General features: G+C 43.4%; 1 protein-coding gene across 10 annotated transcripts in view; it reads right to left on the minus strand.

Moving 5' to 3' along the window:
• The window catches only part of hppy (MAP4K3-like protein hppy), a 242,874-nt gene that overhangs the window by 84,029 nt on the left and 142,899 nt on the right, over positions 1-15,946 (minus strand). For 6 of the 10 annotated variants that reach the window (XM_075698488.1, XM_075698483.1, XM_075698478.1 and 3 more), the window contains 3 exons: positions 15,443-15,501; positions 12,293-12,384; positions 6,606-6,719 (listed from right to left, as the gene is read on the minus strand). In XM_075698488.1, coding sequence (XP_075554603.1) covers positions 6,606-6,719; positions 12,293-12,384; positions 15,443-15,501 — 265 coding nt within the window. The remainder of the gene's footprint in view (positions 1-6,605; positions 6,720-12,292; positions 12,385-15,442; positions 15,502-15,946) is intronic. The other 4 variants (XM_075698486.1, XM_075698484.1, XM_075698487.1 and 1 more) reach the window with 2 other exon arrangements.

Genomic DNA, 15,946 nt, shown 5'->3' on the forward strand with positions numbered 1-15,946 from the left:
ACGTGCGCATACCACGTGGAGCCTTTCCAAAATGTTGCAAGTAATAATTTAGGTCACTTTCGTGTGCATCGGCGATGGGCATGTCGCCATATACGGACAATGGTGTTATGTCCCTGTGCCAAGACAGTGTGCTTGGGATTGAGCCGGGACGACTGACCGCAATGGAATACTTGAAGCCTGTCATCCGAGCATAACTGCACTGTAATGAATTTCAGACAAGTTTACTTCAAAAACCGAAACTGAACTGCGGTAGAACACAAAGTGACATGCCTTTAGCAGACAGCCATGAGTGACGCAACATTCATGCTTCTCCTTTGCACGAGCATGAAGCAAGCATCCTTATCGAGCTGCGATCTCGCTGAAATGCCATGGGCTCACATGATGATTTCTTTAGGGTGCAATCACCTTGCGGTCACTATTAGTACACCGTGACCACATTAATGCATCAATGAGGATGTCCTAAATGAAGGATAAAAAAACATGTTCCCCCTCCCAGCTCACTGGTGCTGTATGAAGCCATAACAATGTGACACGGAGCAGTCGAACAAGTGAGGTGATAGATAAAAAGAAGGGGGAAATATAAGTGGAAAGCACAGCGCGGCTTCAGGCTCGGTTAGTGACCTGCCGCCGGGTGAAAAGTGAGTGCAAGCGACAATGCCAATGGCGCCCCGTTGCCTTTTCCCTGGTATTCTTGAAGCCGAGATTTCGACATATCCGGAGTACCGTGCAAAAGTTTTTCGAGATTAGCAATAAAGAGCAGATGGATTGACGCCAAGGCCAGAAAGAAAGTTCAACTTAACCAATATTTCGGGATATCAGAGTTCGAGTTAACGAGGGTTACTGTAATTTCGTGATCCCATTGTCTAGCGAAGCACAGCTACAAATAAATTGGAATTTCAGGCAGGAAGAGGCGGATTAACAAAAATGCACGGCACAGAGCTGGTCAGGCTCCGCAGGGATTGTGACGGCGGCGGTGCAGTTAAGGGTAGTAGATACCGTATAGAATTCAGAGAGACCTGCTTTGGTGCAGTTTGCCGCAATGCACGTTGATTTTATCAGGATGGCACAGTAAATCCCATTCGGTGCAGTTTGGCACTATAGGCACAAGTGTGGAATAACCTAAATGTCCAATTTCACTTGATTTTGCTACAGAAAGCTCAACTTCAGTGACGGCACTACCTCTCCACACCTCTCTGACAGTGTCTATTTGGTGGTTGGAGGGGGGGGGGGGGGCTCTGACTCTTTAAGGGCAACAGCGCCTGCCAGACCTCAGCTTCCGAGACTGCCACAGCTGTACAGGAGTGCATCCAGATGCGCTGGCATACGGACAATATATCTTCAGCTGTTCTCTTCATTTTTATTTGAGATAAATATAGTCCCTGTATACTGCTTCCACAGCTACTGCTTTTTAATTGTTGAATAATATAAGTAAAGGAACATAAAGTGAAGAACAATATATCAAACCTTGCTCTAGCTAATACTTGAAAACATCGCAGAAAAAAAATGTACCAACATAATGTCGGAAGTCTCTCGCGATAAGTTGAGGTTGAAACAGGGTCTGCAGATGACGGACATAAGCGAGTATGTTTTACGCAGATGTACGGGGACCCCCACAATTACTCCCGGTGCAGTGCCAGGCAAAATTCAACACTTATGCCGGTGTTTTCAAAGAAGTGATGAAGTGTGCTCACTGCTTTGCAACGCTATGCAGTCGGCAACAACCTAAGAAATCAGGCGGCATCTGTATTTCTAATGCCTGCACACTCCGAAACCTGCTGTATACAATGACTGAAAGTTGAGCAAGTTGGTAAGGATGCATGTTGCTCCAAGGCAGGAACACACAAAGAAATGAGAGAGGCTGCGACATTTGGGTTGTACTTTGCATTCCTCCTCTGCATTCCTCCTCGCATCTGTGCTTGCACCGTGTTTGCATGCCTGACATTCAGCAACGTGCATCTCGTACGCGCTCGAGGAAGGGCAGCACTTTCTCTTCTTCCTTTTTTTTTTTTTTTTTCACAATCTCAACAATGTGTGGCCCTTATGAGAAGGCATGCCATTTCGGTCCAATTTTTTCAGCTGTGCGCAATCGACGCGAGCTCTGTGTACCAAAAGGGGAAACAATATTGCTTTCACAGCGCATTTATTTCTTCCCACATGCACATCACGCAGCAGGTGCCCATGAGACACACAATTTTTCATTCATTTTTTATTTTAATTTTTCAAATTTTGTGTTGCGAGTTGGGGGTGCGGCTCTTACACGAGCACGGCCCTTACTCGAGTATATACGGTAGCTCCTGAGAAACGTTCACACTTAAAAAAGTGCGTCTCTGTCGTGACATCATGGAAATGAGTAAAGGATATTGGCCTGGGGCAGTTTCACATAGATTCTCTTTAAAAAGAGTCGCTTCAGGCTGTCATTGACTATGCTTTCGATCCTTCCATTTTCTTTTTCAATACAGAAGACAGTAAGTAATGTCTTTACTTGCGATTTCTCTCAGCATGCATGTGTTGACACAGAACAGATCCCGGGAAGTATCAAGCAATGATACCTCTTATTTTAGCTTGACATATTATTTGAATCTAGTGTATCTGTAATTTATTTTTACTGCACGAGTGTCAGATGCACCTAGGTAGCACCTGAGACACGTAAGAGAGATACATTATTTTATTATAGAAGTAGTACCAGGTGTCACATTTTTTCCACCTTAATAGGTAAGTGGCCACTCCTTAAACATAGTATGAAGCATTGTTTCACAAATGTGCAAAAAATAATTAAACCATACCTCTTTGCAGCCAATTCAAAATGCACACAAAGCATCTTACTTTCTACGCCACAGAAATCGTAGGTGGTGGTCACATGTTATCATGGACCACTTATATGTGCATCAGTAAGCCCAGCACAGTGGTGACAAGTTCAAGTTTATTGTTACTGCATGTGCAAGAAACGGGCTTACATATTATATACAGCATCAGGAGTTCTTATCAGGTGAGAAACTCTGGGACCTCCTGAAACTCTCAGCCACCACATATGCCAGTGTCAATTTCCATGACGTAGCAATGACTTGGGCCTTCAAGCCCCAAGTCACACTGCACTCAATGCACATTTTGAACCAGTTCCACTGAAACAAGTCATAATTAATCATTTGCTCCTGCCTCATACTGTGTCATACTGTTATTTATGAAAGTACAGCTATCACCCAAAAAATTTTAAATACCAAGACAAAGGACGTTTCTCAGCTTGTAGCCATCTTGTTTCCAGTTTGAGACAAAAAAGTCTGGAAGAACGCAGCAAAGGTCTGAATCAATATCTGCCACGTGTCGCCTCATAATTGTGCCTTGCATGAGCCCAGTGTGCCTATTTTGCAATATTTGAGGTACACGGAACAGACAACAGGGGCACACCGCGCACTCTGCGAAATCGCAGACAGTCGCTGCTTTGAAAGCATGGCTGAGCAGTGCCCCACAGGAACCGAGTCACAGAAAGCTGGAGTGGGAGCAAACAATTGCTCATGTGTGAAGTGCACGGGCACAGACTGCCACCAGCAGATAATAATAATAATAATAATAATAATAATAATAATAATAATAATAATAATAATAATAATAATAATAATAATAATAATAATAATAATAATAATGCCAAGAAGCGTCGACAGGGGCAAGGACGACAAAGTCAAATTAGAAGTGCAAAAATAGAAAGAACCTTCATTTGCAAGCTCGGTAAACGTCTGTAAAACAGGGTGAACAAAGTTGCACAATGATTGGTAGGGCAAGAGAAAAACAAAAGCAAGCAGCAACTCTTCATTTGCAAGCTTGCTTAAACTGCTATGCGAGGATGTCAAAAAAGAAAAAGCCAATCACAAACTAGGTTACGACACAACCTCAAAGACGTGTCAAACGAACTACCACAAAAACTACATGAACTCAGAAATGCCAGAACTCCAAGCTAGTAAACAAAGAGAGAGAGAGAGAGAAGTGCAGTGAATACCCATGCAAGGAAGCGAAGACAAGCCCACAAGGAATGTGTCTGAAACCATACAGAGTGAAAGGAAAGTTCCATAGTTGTTTGTAAGACTTGGAGAGTGACTTGTTCTGCCTTCATCCAATGCAAGCTGATGGCAGTGAATGCAGTGATGTCAAAAGTCAGTAAAGTAAAATTGCTTTAAGCTGATCCCAACTGTTGCACTGCAACTTTTATAGACACTGTTACATATAAATGGAAAGCTGGCACCTTTTTTCGAACAAAAGACATAGAGCCTGCATACATCTCATGACCCATCCCGACATCCATACTACACACTATGCCTCTTCAACTATCATTACTCTAACTTTGCTAGTGAGGACCCGCCAGAAAGCACCATTGATGAAAGTTGTATGAATTAAATGTCATGATAAGGTTTCATTCCTATTTTGAAGATTCAATAGCCGAGCTGAGTAAATACTCAATACCGTCACAAATTGGTGACACAAGACAACTCACAGGGTATCTACTGGTTTCACCGAGTGCTGGCAAGAACACAATACGCGCTGAAACATTCAAAGACAAAACTTATCTGTTGTATGCCTAACATTGAGTGCCTGTCTTGGAATGTAATCTTAGTCATACTAACCTTAGCAACTTCATACCATACCCCTACCGAACATATGAAGGAAAGCTGCACATGGAGTATCACATGGCTGCACGTGTGAACACATGGGAACAAGGGTCACTGAACACGTGCGGAATGTGTGGGTGAAAAAAAGAAACCATCAGAGGCTATAAACAGGGTTGCCTATCTACTGTGCAAACAGGTGCACGCGTATCCTTCAATGAAATAAAAAACATGCGAGACAATGAAATAAAACAAAACACAAAAGTTGGAAAGTGGACACGAGCAATGAAAAGAATTACAGACCAAATTAGTGGGCAGCAAGTTGCATGAACTGTTTCTGTGCAAAGAAGTAAAGCTGTGTAAGCACTTTTGGCATGTTAGTGTTAGTACAACGGGATGTTCTTTAACCGTGTATGTTCTCTGGAAGTGCTTGTCCAAAATCCCGACTGGAAGGTACTAATTATTCTTGGTCAGGATTTCTTTATTACATGCAAACAGCAATTGTGTGGTCCATATCCATAAAGCGAGTGCAAGGTTTCATCAATGAAAAAAAAAAAAAAAAAAAGAAACATTACTGAAAATGCCCCATCCCCAAAACTTTCATAGCACCGAAGCATGCTACCCCGCTATTTCGCCATCATATTATGGTTTGGATAGCTCCATCCCATGCAGTTCCATCACAAGGTAAGAGCTATAAAAAGCTGCTGCAGAGTTCAGTTCCACTGTTGCTGCTATCCGAAGAGGAAAGCTTGTGCAGTGAATTGCATGAGATAAACATGAGCCAAGAGACACGTTAGTCTGCCTAACAGTGCCCAAATCCATAGCACTGATGATTTAAATAAGTTCCCAAGTCCCGTTACATCTTTCAGCATTTCACTGCTCCCATGAATGACACAAACCTCCGCACTTTGTGTAGCTAAGTGAAGCAGCACATTTTGCTGCAAAGACATCTAGCAATTACAACCACTTAGATTTCCCTTTTTCAGTGCAAGATGTCATAGAAGTAAAGCAGTACAATTTAAGGATCTCTACTTTCTGCTTTATAAAGCAGCACAAATTGTTTATAACTATAACAAAGGCAACTAACACACACACACACATACAGAAGGGGTAAACAAGTTCCACTGAAAACATTCCAACAAAGGGGAGGGTGGGTTGTGAAGACAACCAAATGAAACAAACAAGTAATAGGAAAGGACAAGCTCAGAAACATGAGTGCCAAAGGGACATGACATATGGATGACCGAGAATACAGCAAAGGTAGAAGAATGTAAGCGGGAAAGCCTAGGAGAAGACTGATACTTGAGACAGGCTTGGGTCACCGTCATGAGATGAACAGTAACACTGACCTCCGCAAACCAAGGACGAGAATTCAATGGCAGCAGGCATCGTCAACATGTTGAATGGTGACACAGACTTCTGGCATATGCAACACCAACATGCCATTAAGCATGGAGGCAAAACGAAATGCACACACAAATCATTACCATTACACACACACATACACACAAAAGAGCACATGCCAACATGTCTAAAATGGAAACATGCACTCACATGCCATTACAGTAAGGAAACTAAATGAAGCCACACAATGCAGCAAGATGCCAAAGGAATGAGAAGGTGTGCAACAGGAAAACCAGAAATGGTGTAAAAAGAAAGTCATTTGAGAAGCCACACAAGAGCACACTTTCAGCACATTTGCACCCAAAAGGGTGTAGGAGGGTGTAGGAAGGGTGCAGAAGGAACTGTGACACCAAGAGGCCACGAATTCAAAGAGGGTACACAGAGGCAGGCTGGTGGACGGTATGTGCAAAAAAGCCAACGTTAACAAAGTGGTCTCACGAGCAACCAAGCAAAAACAAGAAATGTAAATATAACTGTGAGACAGCCAAAAGTAAACAAACGAAAAGGGAAAGGGTGGTGTCTTAGGAGTGAGATGCCGCAGAGAAAAAAGATGATGGATGGCTTAGCACAGCATAGTGTGGCAGTAGTATATAAGTGACCACGTAGTACCTGTGCCGCAGCTCCTCGTCCACAATCTCCAGCAGGCTCCTGAGGGCAGCACAAAATTTCGCCTCAGTGTCGTCATCCACGTCGTAAGCAGCCGCAGCCGCAATCGGCCCAGCACTGTCACCAGAGCCATCCACATCCCCACCGCCACCATCATTGGCATCGCCAGCGGCCGAGCAAGCGCAGAAGCCGAGCAGACGACAAGGAGGGGGGGGGAAACAAAAGAGAGAGGAGGAGAACAGAGAGAGAATAAAGAGCAGACAGGGCAAGAAGATAAGCTCGAAACAAAAGAATACAAAGAAGCGTACAGGCCACTTGTGACAACTGGCCGCACCTGCCCGTTGACACCACAACCAGAGAGCTACCAACATTGCATAGCGAGGGTGTTTACTTTGAATGCTCTGATGCCTTCACGTCGCACACGAGGGTATATCGGTCAGTTGCCTGCTTGCAAGTTAACATAGGTACTATGAGGTTATTTCACGGCCATGGTCGTGGGTGGTAATGGCTATCATTCCCAGGGCTAATCTTGTACACAAATACAAATATACAAGAAAACAGCCACCAGAGGGTGGCCCTGGTGGTAGCGCTTAATTGGTAAAGCACTACATATGTAATACGGAAGATGTGCATTCGACAAGCTCCAACTTGAAGCAAGTTATATTTTCACCCACTTTCATATCCCTTTTTCTCATTATTTCTACACTTCAATTAGTGAAGAGAAGAGTTAATTTCCTCTATGCTTTCTCTAGCCTTATTATCTGTTCCATTCCTATGTAGCTGTAACCAACCAAAAATCTAGCTTCTGCGAATATCCAGTGAAATTATCACACATTGGCAACCTTTTCTGCATGAATAAGCCTAAGCTTGCCAACCTACCTTTATTGAACTGCATGGGCAACGATCTCAGCTTCTTAAACATGTTCCTTCATAAACGTTCACTACAAGCAACTCAGTACAATTGTCCACACAAAGAGAAGCTGAAGAAATTATATTAGGTTCCTGCTCATTCAGTCACCCTCTTTCTCACTGCCCCTCCAATTGAAGCAGGACGCCGTTTCAAGGTGATGCGAGGAACTTTTCTGAGAGTTGCCTCTCGGAGAAAAATATCTGTGGAACCCACACCCATGCGTCACATTCAGATTTCTTACATTTTTGGTGCAGACTGTAAGTGCAAAAAATACGGCGCATTTGTGGTTAAAGTGTAGCACCACACCGTCTAGTACACAATGTCCATGCTGACCGTGACAATGCTGCCAGATGCGAGCGCTTGGAGTAAATAAAACGCGTTGCTGGGTTAATGCACTTTAAAACTAGCACGAAAGCAGCAAGCCAGCCTCGCAGTGCTAAGATTATGCAATATCAAGATTTCAAACCTTGCCTGGTAACTTCCAGCATTTGGGTTTATAGGTTAGCTAATCGCGTGCAACATATAACACTGCACTCTGAATACCCAGCACAAATAATTTAATTGTCACAACAAATTCACTCGGTACCATGCAAAGTCAGTAGGGAAGATTATAACAAACCCTATGCTTTTAAAGTGGGCGAGGTGCGGTCAGTTGTTATACAAGTGTTGCAGTGAACAAAAAGGAAGAGAAAAGAGCAAAATAACAAGAGAAAGAACACAGGGAAGACCACATGCGAGATGCAAAAGAAAAAGCGATACGAAAAAGTCTAAAAAATAAAAATTGAAACTGGAGTGTTATTTGCACAGCCAGCGCTACCTACTCCTGCAGGCCTAGTTTTCAAGCCCCAGCCAAACCACAGCAAGACCCGAGTAGCATGGTCGAGCAAGACGGCTATGGCTTTAATTCGTGGTCACATATACGACACGTAACATATAATTTGCAGTTTGAAGCTAGCAACTAAAGTCCAGACAAGCCCTGTGTCGAGAACATGTGTCACGGTATAGCATTAAGATGTTGCAAAGTGAAAAGCGTGCTCAGGACATTTTCACTGCAGTAACAGAGGCACGGAAAAGCTATTCTGTAGTATAGCTGACTAAGGCCTCGGTTGTTTGATATTCATTATCAGAAGAAAGCTAGAAGCGCTCTATTAAATGGACACTATAGAGAAAGATAGAACAGACTAGCCTGGTAGACTGTTATTCTAAAGCTGCACTTGCACTAGCTAGAAAACAGAAATATTGGTTATTAGAAGAAGAAAAAAAGATGGACCATTTCCCATTTTTCATTTCATGGTCAAACAGTTGCCACCTACAATGCTGTGTGTTCATTAATAATCGCACAAATTTTTACATTCTAGATCCTTTAATTCGCATGAAGTCTTGATTTGAGTTTTTGCTTATTTAAAATGCAATGCAATCTTTCTTTTCAATGAGTGCACAATTAACGAGCATCGTGTAGACGCTGTCAAAAACCTACATAATCGCGAGTTACTGCAGAAACTTATGGGTGGCATTACCAGCAGCTGGATTTAATTTTTTTAATACTTTGTGCCCTGCCTGACTTCTCCTCGCACTACAACTTCTTTGCAATCTGAAGACTGTCACGAGAAAATGCACCAGACCCCTCCCCTCGGTATGTTCTAAATCACGATTAAATCAAAACAGTCAATGTTCATTCTAGTTTAAGGCATACTCATACGCCTGAAAGACATCAACAAGTAGAAACCACGCTTTTGCTAGATGATGCAAAAATGGAAGTAAAACTTCAGGCATAGCTCCTCTACGATGACTATGCAAGTGTGCATAGCATTCTTTCGAGGCGAAAACCAATTTGCAGAAATTTTAAACGATTGCTCTTAGACTGCACTACCATCAGGATGGGTCTACATTTTCAGACTGCACTATCTGCAGGATGAGCCCAAAAAATGGTTAGATAGATAGCCAAAACGAAACTGGTCTGACAATGCCAAGAATGCAATTTGCATCGTTAAACACTGAAAAGGGAGGGGGCTACGTTGGTACTTTAGGGCACCTACGCGTCTATCTTGATACTTCTCTGGTGTGCCCTTCAATAAAGCATGCAGCTCATGAGAAGCGCAGTTGAAAGTGAAGAAGAGGCTCCAGCTGAATGCCCCTGCAGACCACTTTGCTCAAAGATGACGTAGTTAGCACCAATAGACCATCGCGTAGCTTTCCATGCTTCAGATGCAAGTGTAATGCCAATGCGTTAGCCAGAGCACAGCTAGCCTAGCTGTGAAGTGACCGAGATACCACTGTGGTTCTTGTTCAGCTAGGTCCCGAATGGAAATGAGGGTCTTGTCCTGCTGCCTGGCGTATCACTCGAGAGTTCTGTGAACACGCCCGATTCCATTTCTGCTTGACAAGTGAATGAACCGAGCAGTAAATTGTCCATCTAAGACAGTCTACCAACGACTGAATATCAGTTTGTGCCTGCTATCCAATACTGAAAAATACGACGCTTGTCGCAAGACAAGAATTTTTGGTTAAGAATAGAACATTAATTCACGCCATACACAGAGGAAACGAAAAAACATGGCACACTACTGTGAGCAATGCATGCATTTAAAACCCGCACAAACTTCAAGACTGTTAAGTACGGGCACATTTTGTTAGCAGGTTTGCTTATGCTACATTAAAGACCAAATCCAACAAGCACAGTATTTAATTATTAGGACCTCGATTCCATAACAGTGCAAGTAAAGAAGTTCTCAGTCTTTCATCTCAGTCCAAGACCCTTACAGTAAAAGTAGACTGCTTGATATCTTGCCTAACTGCTACTTGCTACTTTTTGGTGATATATTAACACACAAATATCAAGATGGGTATCAGTAGTTATACTACACTCCTAAATACTGTACACCTTTTAGAGTGTAATTCTTCCCCATCCCAATTTTCATCACTTGTCTGCATTTCCTTCCTTTAATGCTGCAAGACCAGTACTTTCCTGCCTGGAAGGCTATGGAGTTCTGCGTGTTGCACAGAGTTCATGGCAGCAAAGTGCCAGACACACCATCTTAAGAGAAATGCATATGAGGTCGACAACTAACTTTAATTACACTTTGAAAGGCTTCAAGTATTTAGAAGTGTAGGGTGCCAGTATGCCAATGCCAAGCAGAGTGTTGGTACTAGCATTAGTATTCCATTATTAATGGAACTGGGGTGTACCGTCATGTTGGGCACATGCCACTGAAACTGAGGTATTGTGCGCTTCATGTTGTTGACATCAATGATGCACTCAAAGACAACAGCTTGACACACTGCGCTAGGCCAGCACAGAGAAAGACGAAGAGTGGAGCAGGGAAAACACGTGAAGCCAGGGAGGCAGTGAACAGACGGCAACAGCACACTGCAACAACACGTCGACGGCACGAAATATGACAACACAATATCAAAGCACAACTCTAGGCTGCACTAAAGAAAGGAATTGTGACACCCTCTGCCCTCTCGAGAACACTGCTCAAGACAGTAGAAAGTCAAAATGAAGCTCGTTCATGGGCAGGCTTCGTCCATTACGCGATGGCTGCGAGTGGCTACAGACAACATTCAACAAGCACAATGTACATATCAGAGAATTAATGGTACGTTCGACTGGTTCCCACTGTGCTCCGACTCAGTTTGCAGCTAAGTGGAACCAGGCCCAATCAAGATCGTAACCAGAGAATGCCTGCCACGAGTCAAATGTTCAGCTGCTCCCAGAGCAATCAGAGAAGCCACGTCACCAGAATTCAGGGGCACCTCGATTGTGCTCCCAGCTTAAAGGCAGGAGTGTCTCCAAGCACTCTGCGCTGGATTGCTGTACTCTGAATGAACTAGATTGATCTAAAGTGTGCTGCCGGAGTGCTCTGAAGTGCTCCAAGGTGGCCAATCGAATGTACCATTAGTGTGCATGACGAAACACTATGCAGTAAAACAGGCTCTGTGGCAAAACAGCTATTGCGCTGCCCTGCTGCTATTGTGAAGTTTTTTTTTTTTCCCGAAAACACTGTTGAACTTGGTTTTAGAGTTCTAAGGAAAAAGATTTGCAGAAGTGGAATGAAGAGCACACCCCAGCACCAATCTGATAAAGAGCTTATATCATACATGAAGTAAGCTGCACTTAACAGAACAATTATTTTTTTATTGCCTGGCCTCCGGTGCCATGACGTTAAGCGTGTAACAAAATGAGGCTAAGGCAACACTAAGAGCTACAGTTTGCTAGAGCAATACAACAGCTATAACTAGAGTTTCATGGCTTTTAAAACTGCTTCCTCTGAACAACTGCAAATTTAGCCATTCCTACCTAGTACATGCAAAATGCCACCATCAAAAGTGGTTGCCTCTCAATCTTGACCCCACATCTTTTCCAACTGTGTTCTGACAACTTCCACTTCTGCTTAGGAGATTGAATGTCAAGCCTGTTTCATTGGGCAAGCATTCTGCATGCTACTTTCACTTATAAATAATTCTTTTAAATTTAGGCCCAAAGGCCACAATTAAGGCTGAGGGACAATGAAGGAGAGGCCTTCAAGTTACTCTTGGCTACTTGGGGTTCCTTAGCATGCATGTAATTCTAAATACACAAGTATTTTCGCATTTACCTCCACTGGAACCTCCAACAGAATGTGGCTGTTGCAGCCAGGAACAAATCCACCACCCCAAGCTTGGCAGCAGAAAGCCCCAACCACTGAGCTACCCTTGTGGAGGGGTTCTAAGCGTATCTGAACAGAACTAACGCTATCTCTCCAGTTACAACTATGAGGAGAGCGCCAGCAGCACTGACCGTTGGATCTCCTCCGTCTCGCTGTCGCGCTCCATCCACGCTGTTGCCAGGTCGTAGTGGTTGTTGCCCTGGCCGTTATGCACTGGTGCGTTCTGCGGGCATGCCAAAATAATTGAAATGATGGCCTCTCGGCCCACGCTCAAAACCACACCACGCTTATACCATCACCGTGGCAGTCAGTTCCACTTACTAAAGTGGAACTGCAGTCGACCCATGGTTATTGACAAAGCCACGTTTGACAAGAAAATATACTTTGTTTAAATTTGATATTAATTATAAGCAGATCGTTGCACTGGTAAGAGTCGTTCACTTTCAAAAGCTGTAGTAACGAAACCAAGATGGGACGAGGTCACAGGATAGCTATACGACGAGCCTCATCAGCAAGAGGGAGGGCCACAGCCAGCACTTGACGAGTACAAAAAGAAAACCCGTACAAAAGGTTGCATACCTCGCCATATTGGGAGCCGTAATCTTGTCCCAGTTGTTATGATTGGACACAATGTACACTGACACCATATAAGAATACAGTAGAACCTTATTCATACAATTTGAAAAAAAAAATGCGAGAAATAATATACTAATCGAGGAAATGCACCATCCCAAGTAATAAAAAATTGGACAGAATGAACTGTAGTTGATGTCTACGTAATGAGAAGCGTTGTGTGAATTGTTGCAGCACGAGACGAGGACGCGTGCCGAGCTATCAAGGTCTGAGAAGCCCGAGAGGTGCGTTGTATTTTTTGAGGCTCTGGCCAAGCTTACGTTTGCGCTCCTCACATTCGGCCTGGGTCAGCAGCTTTGTAATGCAGAGCATTTGGACGGGAGCCTTTGACGTGCCCGCTCGGCGCGAATCGAATCGTTGCCGCATGAAACGCCAACACACGTCAAGCTGGTGGGCCCGAGTGACACGAGACGAGACGCACATTGTTTTCGTATTGCCACGGCCACTGGATCAAAGCCAGATAAAAGCCAGTGGCTGTGGTAATGCGTAGTATTTTAGGGTGGCGGCGGGAAACCGAGACGAAATGTAGCTGGTGGGCGACACCGGAATATGATGCCTACAATGCCGCCAGAGCGAACACGACATCCACTTCGCACTGCCTCGGAATTGCAGCACGTTTGGGTGATCAACTATTAAAAGCGTGCAGTATGCTTCCGATGGCATCATACACGGTGAAACAGATAGGTGAGGATGCTTATCGCAATAGGGTTGGCAGCGATAGCTGGGAATGCGGCATGTGATGACCCGGGAGATTTGCTGACACCTGAATAGGAAATTGAGTGCGCGCCAGCGTTTTCACATAAGACGGACGGGTGAGTATCGCAGGGAAGCTGCTGCGGTGGGCGGCTACTGCTCTCGATCACGCGTACCTGGGGCCTTTTCTTGTTTACATGGTATCTGGCAGGTGGAAAACATATCATATGATCGCAGTTTGGCGATTTACTTAACGTTGGTGCCAAAAGATAATGTTTTCCGGGAACAAATTAACCCGTAAAAAAGATGCGCAACTGTATTAAGTAATTTTTTTTGCACTTGATCAAGAACGTTGGTGCCGAGAAATTGTACATAACAGGATTGTACCAACAAGGTTCTACTGCACATTTGTTGCAAGGTAATACTGACAAAAGAAAATTCAGAGTTACGTTGTTAAATCTGTTCATTATATCGAAGTTTAACCCCCAACTAATCACTAACTACTAACTACAGTAGGATCTCGATGATAAAAAAACTCTTGGAACAGAGCAAAAAATTCATCTCTCAACATTTGTGGAAAAATGTAAAAAAAAAATTGGGAAATTAAGAGGCAATGAAACAGCCGACTTAGTCAAAATTTCCAATCTTTAATTATTATTTCTTTGCCAAAAACCTAAGAGCTTCCTTTCTTTCAAAGTGAAATACTTGGAAAGGATACACAGCAGAAATTGACAAAATTTCACTTTTTTAGAGTGTTGCCTCCGAAATTGGGAAAAAAATCAGGCTTCAAGGCCACTGATCCAGCAAGTGCGATTTTCCGCTGACACAGCAATGTCATCTTGGCGTCACCATAAACATGAAAGACTGCAGTTTCAGATAGCTGCAGCACCGCTTGTCTCCAAGCAGAAATAAAAGCAACAAAAGTGAGTGTGAAAAGGGAGAACTGGCGGTGCAATTCGTTAGTGCCTTAACATGGCGTGCAGCAAGCGCTCCCGTTGACTGATACAAATTTGAATCGCCGGCGCACTTGCTTTGCGCACATTTTGACAGCAGCAGGCTGAACACACCCCATGTTTCGAGGCTGGCATTTCAATGTGTTCCTGGTTGTCTAGGATTTCTTTCGTTGCTGCGTCCTAGCTGCTGCGTGACGTAGATGAGGACTTCATTTGCGCAACAACATAAGGGAATCTGTTTACTTTTCTGTGAGGTGGCGAAACTACTGCGTATCTTGCGATCTTACAGGTGCAAAGATAGAAAGTTTCGAATTGCCATTAGGCACTGAAGATGACACTCAATATTTAGCCCATTGTAAGATAATGAAATTGTGCTGCGACTTTTGAAAAATTCATATCATCCTTAATTCATACCAGGTGCGATCGTATCACCAAAATTCTACTGTAGTTACTAATATAAGTGGGTCTGGGCTTCTTATTGTCGAGCCTCCGGCAAAACTCTCCAGGCACTCGTCACTGTTTCGGGAAGTTGGAATTAGTCCTCTTCTTTTATTTTTGTTCAAAACCTGACAGTTTGCCGTGTGTGCATTCTTCCCCTCCTTTATATATTGCATTTCAAAGATGGAACTTAACAAATGCATACACTCTCAAAAGAAACTGGAAGAGTAACCTAAGGCTATAACTATCAATGAGCACACAGAATGTAGCTGTAACCATTGATGACAACCAGTGTTAAAATATTTTCCTCAAAATTTAAATTTAAGCAACTTGAGCTCTCTCCCAAAACATCCGTAGAAACAAAATTAACAAAGAACATTCTCATTTCAGGGAACTTGTGTTTTTAAAGAGATTCTGGATGAAATATGCTGCTTGTCTTGGGGCTATGCATAGATTAATAATTGCTCTCAGGGAACTCTTTGCCTTCCTGGCCAAATTTTATCTAGCAACCCTGAGATAACAATGAAACTTAATGCAAAATAAAAGATAAAAAGGAGGCCTCACCTGATTTGTTGAGTCACCGAGCTCTGTGAAAACTCGTTGCTCAAAGCTGACATTGTCCACTGCAGAAAAAAAAAGAAAATACAAGGGTTCACACTCAAATACCTTGCTTTCAATTTATATCCAGTACTTCAGAACAAGCTTTAAAATAATTTTGCAGCCACACAAGAGATCTCCCGAGAATGGGCGAGGACCCAGGGTAACAGAGTTACTGCACTCACGCAATCATTTCTGTAGCAGCTATTTGCGCAATGTAATAATACCTTACATCCTATTTCCTATTAGCCATGACGTCTGGGACTGTGTTCTCAGTCCATTTGGGGATAGCTTCATTTCTGCACAATGTGGTGCCTGGCGCCAAAGCTCACTACGTCGACCAGCATTGCGTCCACTGGCTTATCCAATTGTCACGAGCCGAAAGTGATATCAGTGATAGGGATCAACCAAAAACGCAGCCTCGAGCTGCTAGTTCCTCTGACGCCACTCCCTCGTGAATTGACTCTTGGG

This window comes from Dermacentor variabilis, chromosome 7 (genome assembly GCF_050947875.1).
Source record: "Dermacentor variabilis isolate Ectoservices chromosome 7, ASM5094787v1, whole genome shotgun sequence".
NCBI classification, from domain to species: Eukaryota; Metazoa; Arthropoda; class Arachnida; order Ixodida; family Ixodidae; genus Dermacentor; species Dermacentor variabilis.